Source organism: Mesoplodon densirostris, chromosome 10 (genome assembly GCF_025265405.1).
Source record: "Mesoplodon densirostris isolate mMesDen1 chromosome 10, mMesDen1 primary haplotype, whole genome shotgun sequence".
Taxonomy (NCBI): domain Eukaryota; kingdom Metazoa; phylum Chordata; class Mammalia; order Artiodactyla; family Ziphiidae; genus Mesoplodon; species Mesoplodon densirostris.
In genome coordinates, this window is record NC_082670.1 from 98,351,939 (window position 1) to 98,371,922 (window position 19,984).

The 19,984-nt window shown below is 42.8% G+C and overlaps 1 protein-coding gene across 3 annotated transcripts in view; it reads right to left on the bottom strand.

Annotated features, from left to right (window-relative positions):
- Nucleotides 1-19,984, bottom strand: part of SUMF1 (sulfatase modifying factor 1) — a 110,567-nt gene that overhangs the window by 29,522 nt on the left and 61,061 nt on the right. For 2 of the 3 annotated variants that reach the window (XM_060110036.1, XM_060110034.1), the window contains 2 exons: nt 19,376-19,490; nt 12,220-12,336 (listed from right to left, as the gene is read on the bottom strand). In XM_060110036.1, the coding sequence (XP_059966019.1) occupies nt 12,220-12,336; nt 19,376-19,490 (232 nt within the window). The remainder of the gene's footprint in view (nt 1-12,219; nt 12,337-19,375; nt 19,491-19,984) is intronic. The other variant, XM_060110035.1, reaches the window with a different exon arrangement.

Below are 19,984 nucleotides of genomic sequence, written 5' to 3' on the forward strand. Positions count from 1 at the left end.
CTGATATAAAAGATGATTGAACTGTTCTATTTTTCTCTTCTCAATAACATGTTTTTATTTCCAGATCCTTAGGGAAAGAACAAATGAGTCAAACTATGGCATAGGAAAAGGCATGAAAGGTGAAGCTATAGAAGTGGAAGATGATGCAACATTACTTCACAATTCTTTAACAGGTTAAATGTTCAGTGCAAAACCTGACTTGCCGAATCAATACTTTTATTTTTTATTTTTTTTTTTTTTTTTTTTTTGCGGTATGCGGGCCTCTCACTGCTGTGGCCTCTCCCGTTGCGGAGCACAGGCTCCGGACGCGCAGCCTCAGCGGCCATGGCTCACGGGCCCAGCCTCTCCACGGCATGTGGGATCTTCCCGGACCGGGGCACGAACCCGTGTCCCCTGCATTGGCAGGCGGACTCTCAACCACCGCGCCACCACGGAAGCCCGAATCAATACTTTTAAAGAACAATTTAGTGGAAGTAAGAGATTAGGAAGGTAAAAAGGACAAGAAACTGATTTAAAATCTCAAGATATAAAAAACCATAGGCATAATTCACTGCCTCTCCCTTGCTCTGGAAGAAGCCACTGCATGACACAGTAATTCACATCTCTTAAATTAACTTTCATATTTATAACACTTTCTGAAATTCCTGACTTAGTGTATGCAGTTTGTGGTAAGATACTATAAGGAAGTAAGTAGCCTTTCAAGTTTTGTATTTCAGGTGACATCTGGAGTCTGGTAAATACTATATGAGTCTCAAGATCAGAAGACCTGGGATTTAATCCTGACTCTGCAAATCAAATTCCAAATCTGGGGCAAAGTGAGAACCTCTCTCCACTCCCTGAATTATCATAAGAAATGAGACTAAAACCACATGTCTCCTTTTGCACAATCAGGAATATTTTGCGGGTGTGAGAAATACAGAAGAGTCTCTGAGAAAGAGGGAGGGAGGGAGACAGAGACGACTCTGAGTGCTTCAAGGAGAAAAAAACCAAATATAAGTGTAAAGTATAAAGAATGTTGACTTGGATCCTCACAAAAGCACTGGGCAGCCCTGGGGTAAATTCAGGCTGTGGACCAGGGTCTGAGGCATACCTCTTCTTCTGCAACCCAAACAGTTTACTGTAATAATCTAGAAAGCTAGAGTGCAGAAGGGCTTGAGGGACTGTCTCCAGGTTGACAGAGACCACACTTTTTCTTCCCAAACAGTGTGCAATGATTCCACCTCTGGTTTAGGAGTGCTGTGGTCAAGGTGTTTACGACTATAGGCTGTCGTATGTGAAAAATGGTAAAGAGAATTATTCTGCGTGCCAGAATACACACATACACTAACCCTTGTTGACTGTCAAGCATGATGAGACAGAGGCCTTAGCCGAAAATGTCAAGCATAAATTAGGGGCTGAGATACTGGGGGAGTGTTGAGGGAGTCACTGCAACACCAAGAAAAACGATCTGTCCAGGAAGGCCTAGAGTAGGAAGGAGACGGGAAGGGAGGCCCACGGAGGCGGAAGCCAGGACGCCAAGCCTGATGCAGAGGCTCTGGCTCTGGATACAGCGCCTGCACTTCCGGCTGTCGATTCATTCTGCAAACCACACCAGGAAAGGAGAGAAAAACCTTGTGCAACAGACCCATAAGGGAGGCCTCTTCCACCTAGAGTTTGGCAAGTACTCGCCTCTGTCCAGAAATGCTGCTCAGACTTGGCCTGTCAGCTGTGGACCCAAATAAATAAGGGACCCAAGTGACAGAGACTCTGCAAGACCCCACCCTCCTTTCCCCGTGGCCCCTTCCAGGTAAACAGAGGTGCAGAGAAGGAATAAACAACCTCTGAAAGGAAGTCAAAAACTTGGGCTTCAGTTCTAATTTCCTAAGCGTCAGTGGGGCAAAGGCTTCCTAGTATCATGGAAGAAAGGAACCATAATTAGGGATTGTGAAACTCAAACTCTCTGTAGGCAAGGATGGTATGACATTTATGTCTGCCCCTAGGACAAAGCAAGTGCTCAATAAATGCTTATTAAACAAATGGAAGAAAAGAACATAATCTGGTCTAATAAACAAGAGGATGTGCTGTAGGGGAAAGGATTTTCAAAATGGAAATGTTCCAACTGTGGGGTGCTTGGAAAGTAATCAGCTCTTGTTTACGGCGTGCTTACCGTGCAGGTACAGTGCCACGTGCTTGAATCTCTTGTGAATTCTCAGAACAACCCAATGTCCTTAAATTTTATCGTTACTCCCACTTTACAGGTGAGGAAACAAAATCAAAAGATGTCACCCCCTTCTCCCAAGGCCACTATGCCATCAGTGGCAAAACTAGGATGTAGAACGAGGTGTGAATCGTTTTAAAACCTGTCCTCTTAACCATGTTCCTACCAGCTTCTTCACCCATCACTGCCTGTTTTCCAAGCCAGCACAAGACTCCAGGGCTGCTGTCCAGATTTACTGTACCCTAGGAATGGCTTGCTACATGCCCAGCAAAATTTACAGAGGAAGCAGTAAGCCAGACAAGGGCAAGATGACTCACCAAAGGCCCCTTGACATTTTAAAGCTAAATCTCAGATGGAAACCCAGGCTGCTGACCTCTGCTCCCATCACGAGGCCACGGTTCTGTTATTCAGTGCGGCAAGAACCTGACTGAGGACAACAAATAACCACATTAGCAAACTCTTTGCTCTTTGCCTGTCACGTTTTTGTTATAACCCCAACCCATTATACCGACCTCCTGTCATCCCAATCTTAGAGCATATGGCTCCCCCCTCCCAGGAGTGCTGTACGCTGTGAAAAAGAGAGCTCAGAAAAGCCCTTTTACTGAGCACGCCAAACGAGGAAAGCAAGTCACAAGTCACTCTCCAAAGCCCCTAGTTGGTTAGCTCACAGAAATTCTTGAAACAGCTCGACTGTGCCCATAAGAAGAAAAATACACTGCGGCAAAACCAAAAGAAAGAAACACACACACACCCCTCTCACTGCTTTTACTTTTACTTTCACCGTGAGTATGGAAAAGGCAAGGCGCTTCAGGACTGAGGGGCAAGCAGAGGGCAGCTGTGGCTTCGGGCTTTACTTCAAGAAACTGAAGGCAGCAGGGAAATAAAGGAATGAAAACCCTTCCTCTGCTTACCATGAATTCCTCACGAGGCCATGCCACGTCCTTCCTGTGTCTGGATGCCAAGGACCTGGCACACAACGGCTGCCATCCTTTCTAAGGGCACCTCCTCAGAGAAGGTTTCACGGCTCCAACCAGCAGAGAAAAGAGCTCAGGGAAGCCGTACCTCAACCACATCAGCAGCAAATCTCACCGCAGCACATCGTGATGTATCTGATCACGACCCACCCTCTCCCTGGACTATGCGCTCCCTAACAGCCAGCCCGTCTCATGCATCTTTGCATCCCCGAGAGCCGATACGGCCCCATAACACAGTATAAGTCCTCAGGAAATGCGGCCTGACCCCAGGGCCGACCTCTGCCTTGAGCCTTGTCCCATTCACGTGGTATCACTGACAAAACCACAGCCAAATTGGTTGATTGTAAGAAGCTGGAAGGGAAAACCACTACCATAAATGACACAGCTGATAGTCACAATGAGGTCTGTAAGCAGCCTCTGAAGGTTGAAACCCATTAAAAAAAAATGGAATTTGATGGACAGAAGAGATAGGCTCCTCATTACATTTCAAAACACAGCTACATGGGGCTGCCCTGGTGGCACAGTGGTTAAGAATCCGCCTGCCAATGCAGGGAACATGGGTTCAAGCCCTGGACCGGGAAGATCCCACATGCTGGAGAGCAACTAAGCCCGTGTGCCACAACTACTGAGCCTGCGCTCTAGAGCCCACAAGCCACAACTACTGAGACTGCGCTCTAGAGCCCACGTGCCACAACTACTGAAGCCCACGCGCCTAGAGCCCGTGCTCTGCAACAAGAGAAACCACCGCAGCAAGAAGCCTGCACACTGCAATGAAGAGTAGCCCCCACTCTCCACAACTAGAGAAAGCCCGTACGCAGCAATGAAGACCCAAAGCAGCCAAAAAAAAAAAAAGAATAAAATAAATCAATTTTTTAAAAAAAAACAGCTACATAACATAAAGAAAAGATTCAAAAAAGTTTGAAAACTAGTTTAAAAAATAAATGCATAGGGCTTCCCTGGTGGCGCAGTGGTTGAGAGTCCGCCTGCCAATGCAGGGGACATGGGTTCATGCTCTGGTCCGGGAAGATCCCACATGCCGCAGAGCAGCTAGGCCTGTGAGCCATGGCCACTGAGCCTGCACGTCCGGAGCCTGTGTCCACAACAGGAGAGGCCACAATAGTAAGAGGCCCGCGCACCGCAAAAAAAAAAAAAAAAAAAAAAAAAAAAAAAGCATAAAACACAGCTGCATAACAACAATATTTAGGGAGACCCAGCCTAAAATCAATATGCTGGGGAAGAAAGGGAAGTCTTATTTGGCTACCACAAGCTGCTCCTCCTGTTGCTGCTGCTACTACTACACATAGTAGTGAGAGGACTCAGCAGTGGAGGACAGAACCGGTCACGTTGAAAACGGAAGCTGCCATGTATTGTATGCTTGCTATTTGCCAAATATTGTGCTAAGTGGCTACAAACACTCTCTCAGTTCCTCACAACGACTCTATGAAGTAGGAATCTACATCCCCCTTTACGAAAGAAGCAAACCTGAATCCCAGAGTCGTTAAGTGACTTGCCCAGGGTCACACACCTGGTAAACCACAGTGTCAGTAATAAAATCCAAACCTGGCTCTACTGAATTCCACTGGCTCAACCTTTAACTCCTACCACAATCTGAGACCTGACGACACACAAGGAGGAAAAAGGACAGCCCCACTATTATTTGCATCTATCAGGGAACATCTAGAATGCTGTGTACATTTCCAGATGCCCATTTAGAAAATGGGACTTTTTTAACCACTCATATTATTCAGAGGAACGTAACCTGGGTTGCCCTGGATTGGAAACCAAGTTATTCAAGGTGCAGCTGAAGGAATGGGGATGTTTATCAAGAAAGAGAAAGACGAGGGGGCACAGGCTATGACTCTCTTCAGGTATCTGAAAAGTTTTCGTGCACAAGACAGAAGCTGTGTTCTGTATTCCATCAGCTGCAGAAGGAGGACCTGTGAGCTGAAACTCCGGGGATGGAATATTTGGTTGTCCATGGGAGAACATCAAACAATGAGAGCATCTGATAACACAACTAGATGCCCCAGACCTTAGGGTGTTCTTGGCCCCAGGAAGTTTGAAGCTCAAGGCTGCAGGACCATAGCTGTCATGGGTACCAAAGAAAGGGTTCCTGCAGGGGTAGAAGCTGGAAGTTTTCACTTCCCTCCAAGATCCACTGATCCTCCAAACTAAGAGAGGAGGCCACAGTACATTTGGGTGTCCCACTCTATTGGAACAGGAAGAGTCCAGAGATGTAACATGAGATTGTGAAGGTAATATTATTGTGAATAGCATTTTTACCACCTTCCAAATAGCAACTGGAATTAGCATTCACTCTTTTCAAGCAAGAAGCATGTGTTTGGATAATGTGTTTGAAAATGTGTTTACAGGATCTAAATATCTGAGCCATATACATTCAAGCTTATTCCTTCTGTTTTTCAACAGTTTTTTTGGTTATTGTTGTTGAATGATCAACCTTGCTCCAGAACCACGAAGAACAGTGGCGATGGGTAAACATTAGCTTTTCCTCCAGAATGATTTTCATCTTCCACTAGGGAGAAGATAAAATTCTTTTCATAAGCATGGCCTCTAGAGACTGATGATTTTTGATTGCCCTGCTTTCCCTTTGGGATTTATTAAATATAATTTACAACCACAGTAATTTATTATCAAGTTTAAATCAACTTCCTTAACACTTTCATGCCTTTTTCATTTTGAATACCAGGTCACTTCTACATCAAACTGATTTATTCTGAACTGTCCTCATTGAAAACACGTGAATGACGGCCTTACGGCAGATAAAAATCCTCAGTGAACTCCTTCTCCTAGCACATCCTGGGTATGCCTGCTCCACTGATTAGGCTGCCGATGGGGCAGTCGATGGGTGGGGCAATCTCATCTAACGATGATGTGATATTTACTGTTTCTTGCCCAGCTGAGACAAGGACAGGCTCACGCCATAGGCAGAGGAGGGCTAGGAGACAGGCTAAGCAGGGGTCTAACATTTTTTTTAAGTTTGTTTATTTATTTTTATTTTTTTGGCTGCGTTGGGTCTTTGTTGCTGTGCACAGGCTTTTCTCTAGCTGCGGAGAGCGGGGGCTACTCTTCGTTGCGGTGTGCGGGCTTCTGATTGGGTGGTTTCTCTTGTTGCAGAGCACGGGCTCTAGGCGCGTGGGCTTCAGCAGTTGTGGCACTTGGGCTCAGTAGTTGTGGCTCGCGGGCTCTAGAGCGCAGGCTCAGTAGCTGTGGCGCATGGGCTTAGTTGCTCCGCGGCATGTGGGATCGTCCTGGACCAGGGCTTGAACCCGTGTCCCCTGCATCGGCAGGCGGATTCTTAACCACTGCACCACCAGGGAAGCCCCAGGGGCCTAACATTTTTGATGTACAAAATTCATTGATCCATGTAGTGGTGGAAGGCCAGAGGACGGGTTATTGGGAAGAGGAACAACCAAATGGGGAGTTTAGAGCAGGGGTCCGCAACCCCTGGGGCACAGACCGATACCGGTCCGCAGCCTGTTAGGAACCGGGCCGCACAGCAGGAGGTGAGCGGCAGGCCAGAGAGCGAACCTTCATCTGCGACTCCCCATCGCTCGCGTCACCGCCTGAACCATCCCCCACCCCGTCCGTGGGAAAACTGTCTTCCACAAAACTGGTCCCTGGTGCCAAAAAGGATGGGGACCGCTGGTTTAGAGGATGGGCAAACCAAGTCCAAGCCCCAAGTCCAGTCACCCAATGGCAAAAGCAGGACTGGCCATTAGGCACCTGCCAGCACCTCAGGTCAGAGGGTTGGCATGTGCCCTGTGAGATGGGCAAGGGCTCAGATGTGTGTCCTTCAAAACGAGCAGAGTGTAAACTGCAAACCATGGCTGGCACACAAGGAGGGCTTACAGCCTCCTGGTCAATTCCAAGCCACAACAACGCAGACTTGCAAAACAGAACACACTTCCCAAAATGTCTAGACCTATACAATCTAACTGAACAATCAAACTCCACGTTGACAAAAACAAAACAAACAGAATCTCTGGCTAACAGAATGTGGCAAGCAGCAGGGATTCATTCAGAGGAGGAATACTTTTTAGAAAACTTTATTCCCATTGGACTTTAATGGGCCATGAAGTGAGATTTTCATTGTAAGGATGACTATGTGATATGCTAACAAAAGATAAGGATAGGAGGAATAATAAGCATTCACTATTTATAAGCATCATTTTCTCCCCCTCTGCTTCCAAAGGCCAACATTCCTCATTAATTCTGCTGAACAGAAGCATACAATATCCCAATTAGATACCCCAAAATAATTTAAACAAAAAGAGTAAACCAACACCACAATAGTACTTTTGGGGTATAAAGTAGTTTTACATACAACATTATCAAATCTAACTTCCCAACAATTTCATGAGATAGGTATAGTTTTTCCCAATTTGTAGATAAGGAAACAAGATATATTCTAAGTTTAGAGAGATTCCTTTACTATTAAGTGGCAGAGCTATAATCCAAGTTACTTTGACTAATTCTAAGACTAGAATTCTTTCCCTTAGAAAAAAAAAGCTGCCTGAATGAAACTGTGTACCTCTAAGAGTGGGAAAGATATTATAGATCACTCCATCCTTTCACATCATCAGCAAACAAGTCAGCACGATACCAGGGTAGTGCAAGTGAGGATGCACGTGTGGGAAATCAGGATGCTATATAAGCTCTACATAGTCTTTTATTGAAAGCACCACACACTGCCACAGATTAATAAGGGTCTCCGGGTTAGGTAACTGAAAAGGAAAAAAACCACAAATCATCTTTTATTATTATAATTATTGGGTGAAAAAAAACAGTGGTATTAACAGCCACACTCTGGATTGTGTCTGTGTGGGAAGAGGTGATGCCACCCTAAGCAGTTCCAGAAAACACACACACGCATGCATGCACACTCCCAAGAACCTTCTACCAGGTAAGACCAAACTGACCCTCACTCCATATGGCCAAATAGCTCAGCCTCTCCTAGGATTGTGTGTACAAAGCACAGAAGGTGCTCCCACCACCTGCTTGTGCCATAAATGACTACCCAATAAAATAAACACTAATGATTAACATTTGCTCCCTGGAAGTCACTGAACAAGAAAAAGATAATCCCCGAATAGCCTCTACATACAGAGCACTGACTTTTCCTAAGCTCTCCAAAGAAGATTTAAAATGATTTGCCATTCTGATTGTCTTGGAACTAAAATATACACGACACTGAAGAGGTCAGTTCCTGGGTTGAAATGTCTACTAATCACATGAGTATTTTGCTCCAAAGCTTTTCCTGAAAATATCTGTTTTTTTTTTTGTTTTTTTGTTTTTGTTTTTTTTTTTGCGGTACGCGGGCCTCTCACTGTTGTGGCCTCTCCCGTTGCGGAGCACAGGCTCCGGACGCGCAGGCTCAGTGGCCATGGCTCACGGGCCCAGCCGCTCCGCGGCATATGGGATCCTCCCAGACCGGGGCACGAACCCGTATCCCCTGCATCGGCAGGTGGACTCTCAACCACTGCGCCACCAGGGAGGCCCAAAATATCTGTTTTTAACTAGCCTTTGCTGGAGTATGAACAGTATGAACAGTAACCTGGAGTATGAACAGTAACCAAACTCGCTTGATTCTAGGTATCTGGAATTGGCTTTATTATAGGACCAGTTATTATGTACCAGGTTCTCTGCTAGGCACTGGAGATACACAGGCCATCAGGGAAGAAAGGCAAATAAATTAAGACCTCAAAGAGGGGACTTCCCTGGTGGCTCAGTGGTTAAGAATCCGCCTGCCAATGCAGGCGACACGGGTTCAAACACTGGTCTGGGAAGATCCCACATGCCGCGGAGCAACTAAGCCCATGCGCCACAACTACTGAGGCTGCGCTCTAGAGCCCACGAGCCATAACATGTAGAGCCATGTCTACATGTCTACCGAGCCTGTGTGCCACAATGACTGAAGCCCACACACCTAGCGCCCATGCTCCACAACAAGAGAAGCCACCACAATGAAAACCCCGCGCACCGCAACAAATAGTAGCCCCCGCTCCCCGCAACTAGAGAAAGCCCACGCACAACGATGAAGACCCAACGCAGCCAAAATAAATAAATAATTTTTTTAAAAAAAGACCTCAAAGACAATTGGAACTTTAAATAGATCAGATGAGAATTATCAGGGCTGTGAGGAATTGCAGGGCTCAAACCCCAGAGAGAATGGAAGCTCAGAGATGAGCCTATTTTCCCAGAGGTCTATTGATTCCAATGGCAGCAGCTATAATGCTGAGAAGCTGAAAAGAACTTTGCATAGACTTATAGGCCAAGGAAGAAAAACCTAGAGCTCGGCGCCCTACAAGGAAGAAAAGTCATGGAAAACCCCTAGACTGTTCGTTGGCACCCTGAAGAACTATACCCAACTAGCCCTCACAGGGACTGAAGCCCAGCTTCAAATCATCTCAATTCCTGATTGGAATAAGCTAATATGAAATAGAAGTTTCCAGAAAGGTAAGTCCACTCTAGAGAAAGACTCCACTATCCAGATCTCAAATAATCACCACAGTTTTTCTTAAACAAGATCTGGTACTCAATTAAAAATAGCAAGGCATGTAAGAAAACAAGATGTGACCAAAATTCAAGAACAACAGAAGCAGATCAACAGGGTGGCCAGATATGAGAGCTGTCAGATACAGACTTTAATATATGATGACTAAATGCAAACTAGTATATCTCCAATGGATAAACAAGGTCCTACTGTAGAGCACAGGGAACTATATTCCATATCCTGTGATAAACCATAATGGAAATGATATGAAAAAGAATGTGTATATTTATGTGTAACTGAATCACTTTGCTGTACAGTAGAAATTAACACAACACTGTAAATCAACTGTACTTCAACAAAATAAATTTTAATATACATATACGATGACTAAAAAACCACAGTGAGATAGCGCTATACACTGACCAGAATAGCTTAAATTAAAAATCCTGACAAATATCAAGCGTTGACTAGTTTTTGTTCTTGTTCTTTAGCTAAAAGAAATATAGTAAATACAATATACTGTCAATATACGTTAAATCAAAATGGTCGATATAATAGTTATCTGTTATGCTATTTTCTGTACTTGTCTGAATTTTTGTAACATTTCATAATTAAATGTTGAAAGAAGAAGAAAAAGCCGTGGCCATTGAGAGATCAGCAAGGGCTAAATGATCTTAGCCTTCAGAAGTCATGTTCAAGAGTTGGTACTTTATTTTAAACAGAGGAGTGACAGCATTAAGCATGTCCTCTATAAAGATCATTACAGCTGCAGGAGAGCAGAAAGAGTGCCGGCAGGGAGCCCAGCTGGGAAGCTGATGCTGTAATGCAGATGAGAGACAGGCAGTGGCTCTACAAATGAAGCAGAGTTGTGAAGATTTGAATGAAAGAGTCTGAGCTTGCAAGGGAGTTGGGATTTAGTTCTCAAAACTGTTGAATTTTATCCCAGTCAAATAAGGAAGCAAATGAGGCCTCTGTGACAGAGAGAAACCTACAAGGAGAATGATTTACAGACCAGACAACATCTGAGATAGAGCCCGGGACTGGGGAAAACAAGAAAAATATGGATTTTTCTGTAAATCCTTAGAAGAGACAAAAGCAATTATAAAACTGAAACTAATAAGCACTCAGCTCAACAACAGATGGTCCAAGAGATACATTCACAACTTGCCAGTATTTTGAAGCCTCGTGCACCCCCTTCCAAACATGCAGATGCTTTAATCTGAGGGGAAAAAAACTTCTATTTCTGATTCTGACAGCAAACGCCAAGTCACATATTGCCAGTAGAGAATGGTGTCTCCCAACCACAAACCCACTGAGAACTTCACAACCTTATTCTCATTTTGGAGAGATGCGTTGTCTTTGACCACTACTTCCACCAGCCCTGCCAGAAAGTACAAGGAAAACAAGGAGGAAATGACACTTTCCGAAAAACTCAGCTTTTTCATCTGCCCCCAAGAAAATAGATTTCTGTCTCGAGATTATCCATGAGCAATCCACGTGTTATTCTGTGAAGAAAAATCAAGCATATCAAACAAATTTATCCCCATATTCTGAAAAATGGCCCGAGGCACAGAGTCTGACAATTTCTTCAATTACTCTGCGCTGTTCACTCTACTGAGAAGAGATCGAAGAATTAATTTTCTTTATCACTACCTTTAGTGCCTTTTCAAGAGGTTAAGGTTTAAAATTAAACATATTAAGTTCCCCATCTAGCTAGTTTTGGTATAAATATACATTCTTGGATCTGACCTATGAATGTCTAGTTTGCTAGAGATAGGATTTTTAAATGGTATTTTCCCCCCAATCTGTTTACACAAGAAATATTCAGACATGTTCTTTTTAAAGGAAGTACTTCCCACCCACATGCCCCGTTTTTGTAGCGTCTCAATTTTTGTATATTCTGCTGGGAGAGCTTGGTTTTAGAGGCAGAGAAGTCCACCAACTGCAGTCAACATTCCTCCCATGCCAGAAAAAGTAAAACTTAAACATGGTTGTCTCAATTCCCAAGGTTTATGATGCACTGAACTGCCATACTGTGGAGTTCAGCAAATAATCATGAAATGACTCAACTTCCTGATTCAACATTCACCCAGAAAACACCCTTTCTCATTTTCTGCAAACAACGCTCTTCAATCAAAATTTCAACCAATGAAAACTGAGGCAATTAGCTGGATGATAAATACCATCTACCAGATCTCACTAGTTATTAATAAACATTAATAAATCTTGCATACTTATTTATATATCTCACTTTGATCACATTTATGAGGCTGAAATAATTTCTAAAGTTACAGACAGATTCCCTCAAATCATTATCACCATCGCAATCCAGCAGCATATAAAATGTCCATAGACATGTCTACACAATGCTTTAAGGTTAAAATAAGAGACAAGTGCTTAATATCCCTTTGGGGAAACTCCAAGATTAATGTCAATAGAAAATAAATACCCGAAACACATGAAATTGCTGCCACAGACTGCCCAGGGGATGGATGTAACCTTTTCACAATACATACTCTGAGACTGATACTCACTGGATTAATAATCGTTTCTTCAACAGAATGGTGAATGGTCCACCAGTCTGAAGTCCACTCCCAGGCATTCCCTACTATATTGTATAAGCCGTAACCATTGGGAGGAAAGGCGTCAACCTAAAAATTAAAAAAGGGGGGAAATGTTGTCAAAGTACTCATCTTGTCTAGAAAACCTCTTTGGTACACAAATGTACAAAGAACTCTTACTTTAAAGTATGAATATTAATTCTCATTCCAACAGTGAAAATACAATCTGGCCAATGTAGAAACAAAGAAAGATATTCTTCAGCTTTGAGCTCTCAAAGGGAGTTTAGAAACCTAAGAAGAGTTTACATTACATGGTAGGAAAGTCAATGAAATTATTCCTAATAGAGAGACTAGTACTGGTCATAAGTCAAATCTGTATCTGACTGGGGAGTGAGGGGTAAACGATCTTTAGACGTTCAAAAGCATAACAGAAACACCATATTAGACCTGGTATCAGTCTTGTCATCAGAGCTGAACTCTGCTGGCCATGATGTCTTTTTTAGCACTGAGAGACCCTAAGCCAATTCTGTCCTCTCCACCAGCCCCCTCCAACTCACCAGCTTATCTTTACGCCTCAGTCATTATCATCACAACACTGAGGGGACTTGTTTTTATAAAGAAAATGTGAATTCATTACCAAGCGTATCTGTAATACATAGAGGGTTTGCAATCTCTGGCACGTGGAAGTATGAGGTAAGCTGCACAGGCTCTTCAGCAAGTAATTTGATCACATTTCAAAGGCAGATCAGACAGTCTGCCACATGATACTGTCACAGACATGGTACCAAAGTGCAACACTTGTGTAAGAAGGAGGGTGGGGAGGAGGAGAGAAAAATCTTTGACCGAATAGTAAATATGTACAGAACAGTTTTGCTATTTTAGGGACGCAAAATTTTTCCTAACATATTGTAATAGAAATTCTCATACATGAAGAAAACTTTTATTTTTTAAATGAAAAAAATATTAAGTTATCTTTGGGGTTCTTTTTTAAAAATCTTTTTTTAAATCCATGGGTTTTTTCCCAATTAATGAGGTGGAACTAAAAGGAATACCATTCACTTCTACTTGGCTTCAGAAGGTTTTAGATTGACACATAAATATGGAAGCATCTCATACCTGGGCAATTCAGAGCACTTCAAAGTTATGAAGCTACTCCAGAAAAAAAACTTAATCCAGGCGAGGTGGAAAGCCGAAAATGTTTACCACTCTGCTTCCTTACTCAGCATTCATTATGGAAACAGTGGTACCTATTCATGGCTTCATTCAGTAATTCCATGCGTGTCGAATGAAAGCAGGAAGGGTTTGATGACATAGACATGAACGAGCTTTAATGAGGGAGAAAGGAGGAGGATAGCAAAAATAAAAAATCCAATCCTGAAAGGCAGGGTGGGATGAGTAAGGTAAGATAATGAAAGAAAAGGTGCCGGAACTCCCAAGAAGGAGAGATTTCGGGCTGAAGGTGAACCCTCCTCAACAAAGGTAGAAGTGCCTTGTGGGAATTGAGGTCAGAGTTCAAAAGACAGAGAGACAGTAAAGGAGGAAAGGCCAGAGGATACACTGTCCTTTCAAGAATTTGGAGATGATCAGGAACAGCAAGACAGAATAACAGCTGGAAAGAGAAGGAAGGAAAAGGAGAAAATAGGGCTTCCCTGGTGGCGCAGTGGTTGACAGTCCACCTGTCGATGCAGGGGACGCGGGTTCGTGCCCCGGTCTGGTAAGATCCCACGTGCCACGGAGCGGCTGGGCCCGTGAGCCATGGCCGCTGAGCCTGCACGTCCGGAGCCTGTGCTCCGCAACGGGAGAAGCCACAACAGTGAGAGGCCACAACAGTGAGAGGCCTGCGTACCGCAAAAAAAAAGGAGAAAATAAGTTGTTTCAGGGAAAGAAGGTAAGGAGCAAGGGACGCGAGAGCAAGTGAGATGGAATGAATGCTCTGGAAGAAGGAATCATTTCTCAGGCTCAGAAAGCAGACAAGTGGAGGGGCTCTCAGGTCAGTCAGCCTGAGGTCTCCTTTATGTACCAACATGCAGCAACCACTGGGCAAGCAAGTTAGCCTGTCTGGAGCGGTTAAACCATAAGATGAAGAAATAAGAGCATCTACTCAAAGGTTTGAGGGGTTTTCCCTATTTAAACAATATGACGTTTAAGTGAGCTCAAATCAGAAGGTCACCACCCCCAAAATTACCACATGAGAGTATAAAAATTTTAAATGCTCATGGTTAAATTAATCATACCAACCAAAGCTTCCTTCCAGAAAGCTCAGAAGAAGACAAATGTACATGAGAAATACTTCAAACATGTTTATTTTCAGGTGAATGAGCTGATAGGCATGAATACCAAAACATACTAACAACTGTACAACAGAGGCCTAACCAAATACAAATCCAATTCTTCAAATTCCCTGTGGTCAGAATAGTCTGCTCAGTTTACAACCAGAGTGAAAATAATAAAATACATAAAATAGCAGAGGAGGGAGCTATTTTACTGTAGTCCATCCTATCATTAAAGTTCAATTCCTGCTCTCAACTGACCAGGGCCTGTGGACACAACAAGGCAGCTAAGGAGGACTTCAGATAATTCTCTGGGTAAACGGTCCCAATTTAAAGGTACAGATCTCGTCAAGTCTCATTCCAAACACAGGTGGAAGTGGCCTCTCTATAACTTGCGGCTTTTTTTCTCTGCAGGTCCTGTTTCTCAAATTGGTTATTTGCGGGCTCCTGGTAACTGTTCTAAATTTTTTTTTTTTTTTTTTTTTTTTTTTTGCGGTACACAGGCCTCTCACTGTTGTGGCCTCTCCCGTTGCAGAGCACAGGCTTCGGACGCGCAGGCTCAGTGGCCATGGCTCACGGGCCCAGCCACTCCACAGCATGTGGGATCTTCCCGGACCGTGGCACGAACCCATGTCCCCTGCATCGGCAGGCGGACTCTCAACCACTGCGCCACCAGGGAAGCCCTAACTGTTCTAATTTTGTCTTAGGAACTTCCATGGCAACTTCTTCAGGTAAGTTCTATTGAATATACTCCAAGCAGACATCTGTTGAACCCACAGTTAAATGTTCCAACTCTAAATATCTGTAGAGTATCCTTATTTCACATGGAAACGGGTGTTTTCTGAAAAGGTGCACTGACTTGAGAATAAATGACTATTTTCCTTGGAGGCTCATGTGCTTAAATAATGATAAGAAATTCTGTAGCCATTAAGTGCTGTAAAATATTCATAACTGTCCAATACAGCTTCTCATGGCCTTTTATGAAAACTGGCAGACACTAATATAATTTGTGTGGTCCATCAGAAGCCCATGCCATAGGCTTCAAGGCTAAAGGGCAGTGGCCCTACTTCACACAGACTCCCATTGAAGAGGGACATCCAGGCTGCCGAGGCCTTTCTCAAACCACGTGATGGCCACTGTCCTCCTTCTGCACCAACTATCATCTTTCCTGGGGTGTCATGAGCAACCTCATCAGGCACCTTATTCTGTTCATCCTGCAGCACTGTTCTGCCGACAAAAGGTGGCCCATGAAATACTGGCTGGGCTTCTTACCAGCAAACGGTTGAGAACAGGTTGAGATAGTTTAGACCCCAAGGTCTCTAATCACTCATTTTACTGACTAAAACTATGCACCCATGAGAGCACAAGCGATCCTGAAGGAAACTTGAGAAGAAACAACTTCTAGATGGCCTGATTAGTTCCCGTTGGTTTGTGTTGGTACCTTTATCATATACCTAACTCATACATATAGAATTTTAGAAGCACACACATATGCACTCATGTGCCTATTTAAGGGCAACATATTCTCATGCAACTTTTTTTTTTACATTAACTCTGCAAAAAAAAAAAGTATATTGCTTTAACTATATGGCTCAAAATATTTTTAAAGTTCTGATAGGTCAAGTGTCTCCTCACCCTTCATCTTTTCCAATGTCTCGGTCTTTCTCACTTGTTTATTATTTCAGTTGAAATTCTGGAATCATATGGTCATGTTCCAAATAACATATGTGTGCTACATTCATAAATAAATTTTGGAAGAATTATATTCATGTGAAACAAAAATACAAATATTTTAAAAATGACAACTGTTTGAAAGATTGTTGAAAGAAAACTGTGAAAAGGACTATACTACCCAAAGCAATCTACAGATTCAATGCAATCCCTATCAAACTACCAATGGCATTTTTGACAGAACTAGAACAAAAAATCTCACAATTTATATGGAAACACAGAAGACCCCGAATAGCCAAAGCAATCTTGAGAAAGAAAAATGGAGCTGGAGGAATCGGGCTCCCGGACTTCAGACTATACTACAAAGCTACAGTAATCAAGACAGTATGGTACTGGCAGAAAAACAGAAATATAGATCAATGGAACAGGATAGAAAGCCCAGAGATACACCCATGCACATATGGTCACCTTATTTTTGATAAAGGAGGTAAGAATATACAATGGAGAAAAGACAGCCTCTTCAATAAGTGGTACTGAGAAAACTGGACAGCTACATGTAAAAGAATGAAATTAGAACACTCCCTAACATCATACACAAAAATAAACTCAAAATGGATTAAAGACCTAAATGTAAGGCCAGACACTATAAAACTCTTAGAGGAGAACACAGGCAGAACACTCCATGACATAAATCACAGCAAGCTCTTTTTTGACCCACCTCCTAGAGAAATGGAAATAAAAACAAAAATAAACAAATGGAACCTAATGAAACTTCAAAGCTTTTGCACAGCAAAGGAAAACATAAACAAGAAGAAAAGACAACCCTCAGAGTGGGAGAAAATATTTGCAAATGAAGCAACTGACAAAGGATTAATCTCCAAAATTGACAAGCAGCTCATGCAGCTCAATATCAAAAAACCAAACAACCCAATCCAAAAATGGGCAGAAGACCTAAACAGACATTTCTCCAAAGAAGATATACAGATTGCTAACAAACACATGAAAGGATGCTCAACATCACTAATCATTAGAGAAATGCAAATCAAAACTACAATGAGGTATCACCTCACACCAGTCAGAATGGCCATCATCAAAAAGTCTACAAACAATAAATGCCGGAGAGGATGTGGAGAAAAGGGAACCCTCTTGCACTGTTAGTGGGAATGTAAATGATACAGCCACTACGGAGAACAGTTTGGAGGTTCCTTAAAAAACTAAAAATAGAACTACCATATGACCTAGCAATCCCACTACTGGGCATATACCCTCAGAAACTCATAATTCAAAAAGAGTCATGTACCACATGTTCAATGCAGCTCTATTTCCAATAGCCAGGACATGGAAGCAACCTAAGTGTCTATCAACAGATGAACGGATAAAGAAGATGTGGCACATATATACAATGGAATATTACTCAGCCATAAAAGGGAACGAAATTGAGTTATTTGTAGTGAGGTGGATGGACCTAGAGTCTGTCATACAGAGTGAAGTAAGTCAGAAAGAGAAAAACAAATACCGTATGCTAACAGATATATATGGAATCTAAAAAATAAAAAAAAATGGTTCTGAAGAACCGAGGGGCAGTACCGGAATCAAGACACAGACGTAGAGAATGGATGTGAGGACATGGGGAGGGGGAAGGGTAAGCTGGGATGAAGTGAGAGGGTGACATGGACATATATATACTACCAAATGTAAAATAGATAGCTAGTGGGAAGCAGCCACATAGCACAGGGAGATCAGCTCAGTGCTTTGTGTCCACCTAGAGGGGTAGGATAGGGAGGGTGGGAGGGAGATGCAAGAGGGAGGTGATATGGGGATATATGTAAATGTATAGCTGATTCACTATGTTATAAAGCAGAAACTAACACACCATTGTAAAGCAATTATACTCCAATAAAGATGTTAAAAAAAAAAGAGAGAAAACGAAATGCTTTTAACATTGCTTCATTAATGTATGGTTTTGCTGACAAAAGAGCAGAAAGAAAGGAACACTCATGGAGGGAAACATGCAATACGCAGTCTGGAAAAGAGTTTCGTTATATATCTGAAACCCTTATCAAGAAAGTTTTCTAGTCTTTGACTCATTAATTGCACTGTTAGGAATCTATCTTTTAAAAAATCATCAGACTAATAAGGACCTACTCTATAGCACAGAGAACTCTTCTCAATACTCTGTAATGACCTACATGGAAAAGGAATCTAAAAGAGTGGATATATATATATGTATAATTGATTCACTCTGCTGTACAGGAGAAACTAACACAACATTGTAAATCAACTATATTCCAATAATAATGTTTTAAAAAATCATCAGAGATACAACCTAATATCTATGCATAAGATGTTCATTGTTGTTCAGCAGAAAAACAGATATAATGTAAATTTGCAAAAATAAGAGGTAAATAAATTAGGGTTCATTCAAATGACAAGTTATCCAGCTACTAAAAGACATGTATTTGTGAAAAACTGCTAATGACAGATAAAACGTTGCTGATATTACACAGGGAAAAACAGTAGGATTTTAAATATCATAGTATGACCCAAAAGTAATATGTAAATAATATATAGGCACATATACACCAGAAACATTTATGCTGGCATCTATGGTAGTTAAGAGCATGGCCTTTGAAAACAAACCGACCTGGTTCAAATCCCAGCTGTGCTGCTTTCCAGCTGTGTAACCTTGGACAAGTTAGTTAACCTCTGTGTGCCTCAGAGTGCTCACCTGGAAAATGGGGATAACAGTACCTACCTTACAGAGCTGAACAGACATTAAATGAGGTAGTTCATGCAAATGGCTCAGCAACATGCCTGGCACTCTGCAAGCGCTCACTAACTACTAGCCATTAGGAGCATCATTAACACAGGAGACAAATGGGAGGAAATGCACCTAAACCGTTAACAGGGGTTACCTATCTCTGGGTGGTAGGATTCCAGATCCTTTCAATTTTCTCCTCTGTACACTTCTTGTTTTTTCAAAGTTTCCACAACAAATATTATGGAATCAGAAAGAAAAAGGTGTTACAGAAAAAGAACGTCTGGTTAATTATTTGCTACGTGCGGTGGTGGACGGAGGCAGGAGGGGGCAGCACATGGGGCAGAGAGTGAGCGGCACTTTCACTCATTGCTGGCGGTTTCTCAGTGCACTGCAGCCGCCGCCATCTGTCACAAGCCTCGCTACTCACAGGCGCAGTCCCTCGAAAGCCGTCCTCTCCGGTGTTGGTCACAGGAAACTCGCCCTGCCAAATGTTGGCATAATGTTGGCCCTTCGGCTGCAGTTTGTTGCCCCAGGGGAAGAGTCTGTCAGAAGAGACACAGGCATCAGCCTGTCAAATAGACACAGGCTTCTGGACGAAAGTCAAGAGGAGGAAGGCAGTGAAAGAGAGAACATTGCTTGCTTGTTCCGAGTGAGCTATTTAAAAAAAAAAAAATACATAAAGCTTTTAATCAGGATTTTTTTTTAACTTCCGCACAACCAGTTCATGTCAAGTTCACAACAACCTTGGTCTCTCCCGAGGACTCAGGAGGCCTGAAATAAATCACAGAACTAAAAGAAGGGCTTATAGGAGGCTGGGAAAGCAGACATCATCCTGGACTTATATGGAAGCATGATCAGGCAACATCACACCGCACTTTTTTATAAAGCCTTCGTTATTTTAAGGAGCCTTTCCTAGAAGATGTGACCCAAACATGAGTTTTCTGTCTCATGGCTCTGGAAGCAAAGATATATTGCTGCTTCAGGAGATGCCTAAAATAAGAAAATCCAAAAAGCAAGGCAGCCTGCCAGGAGGCTC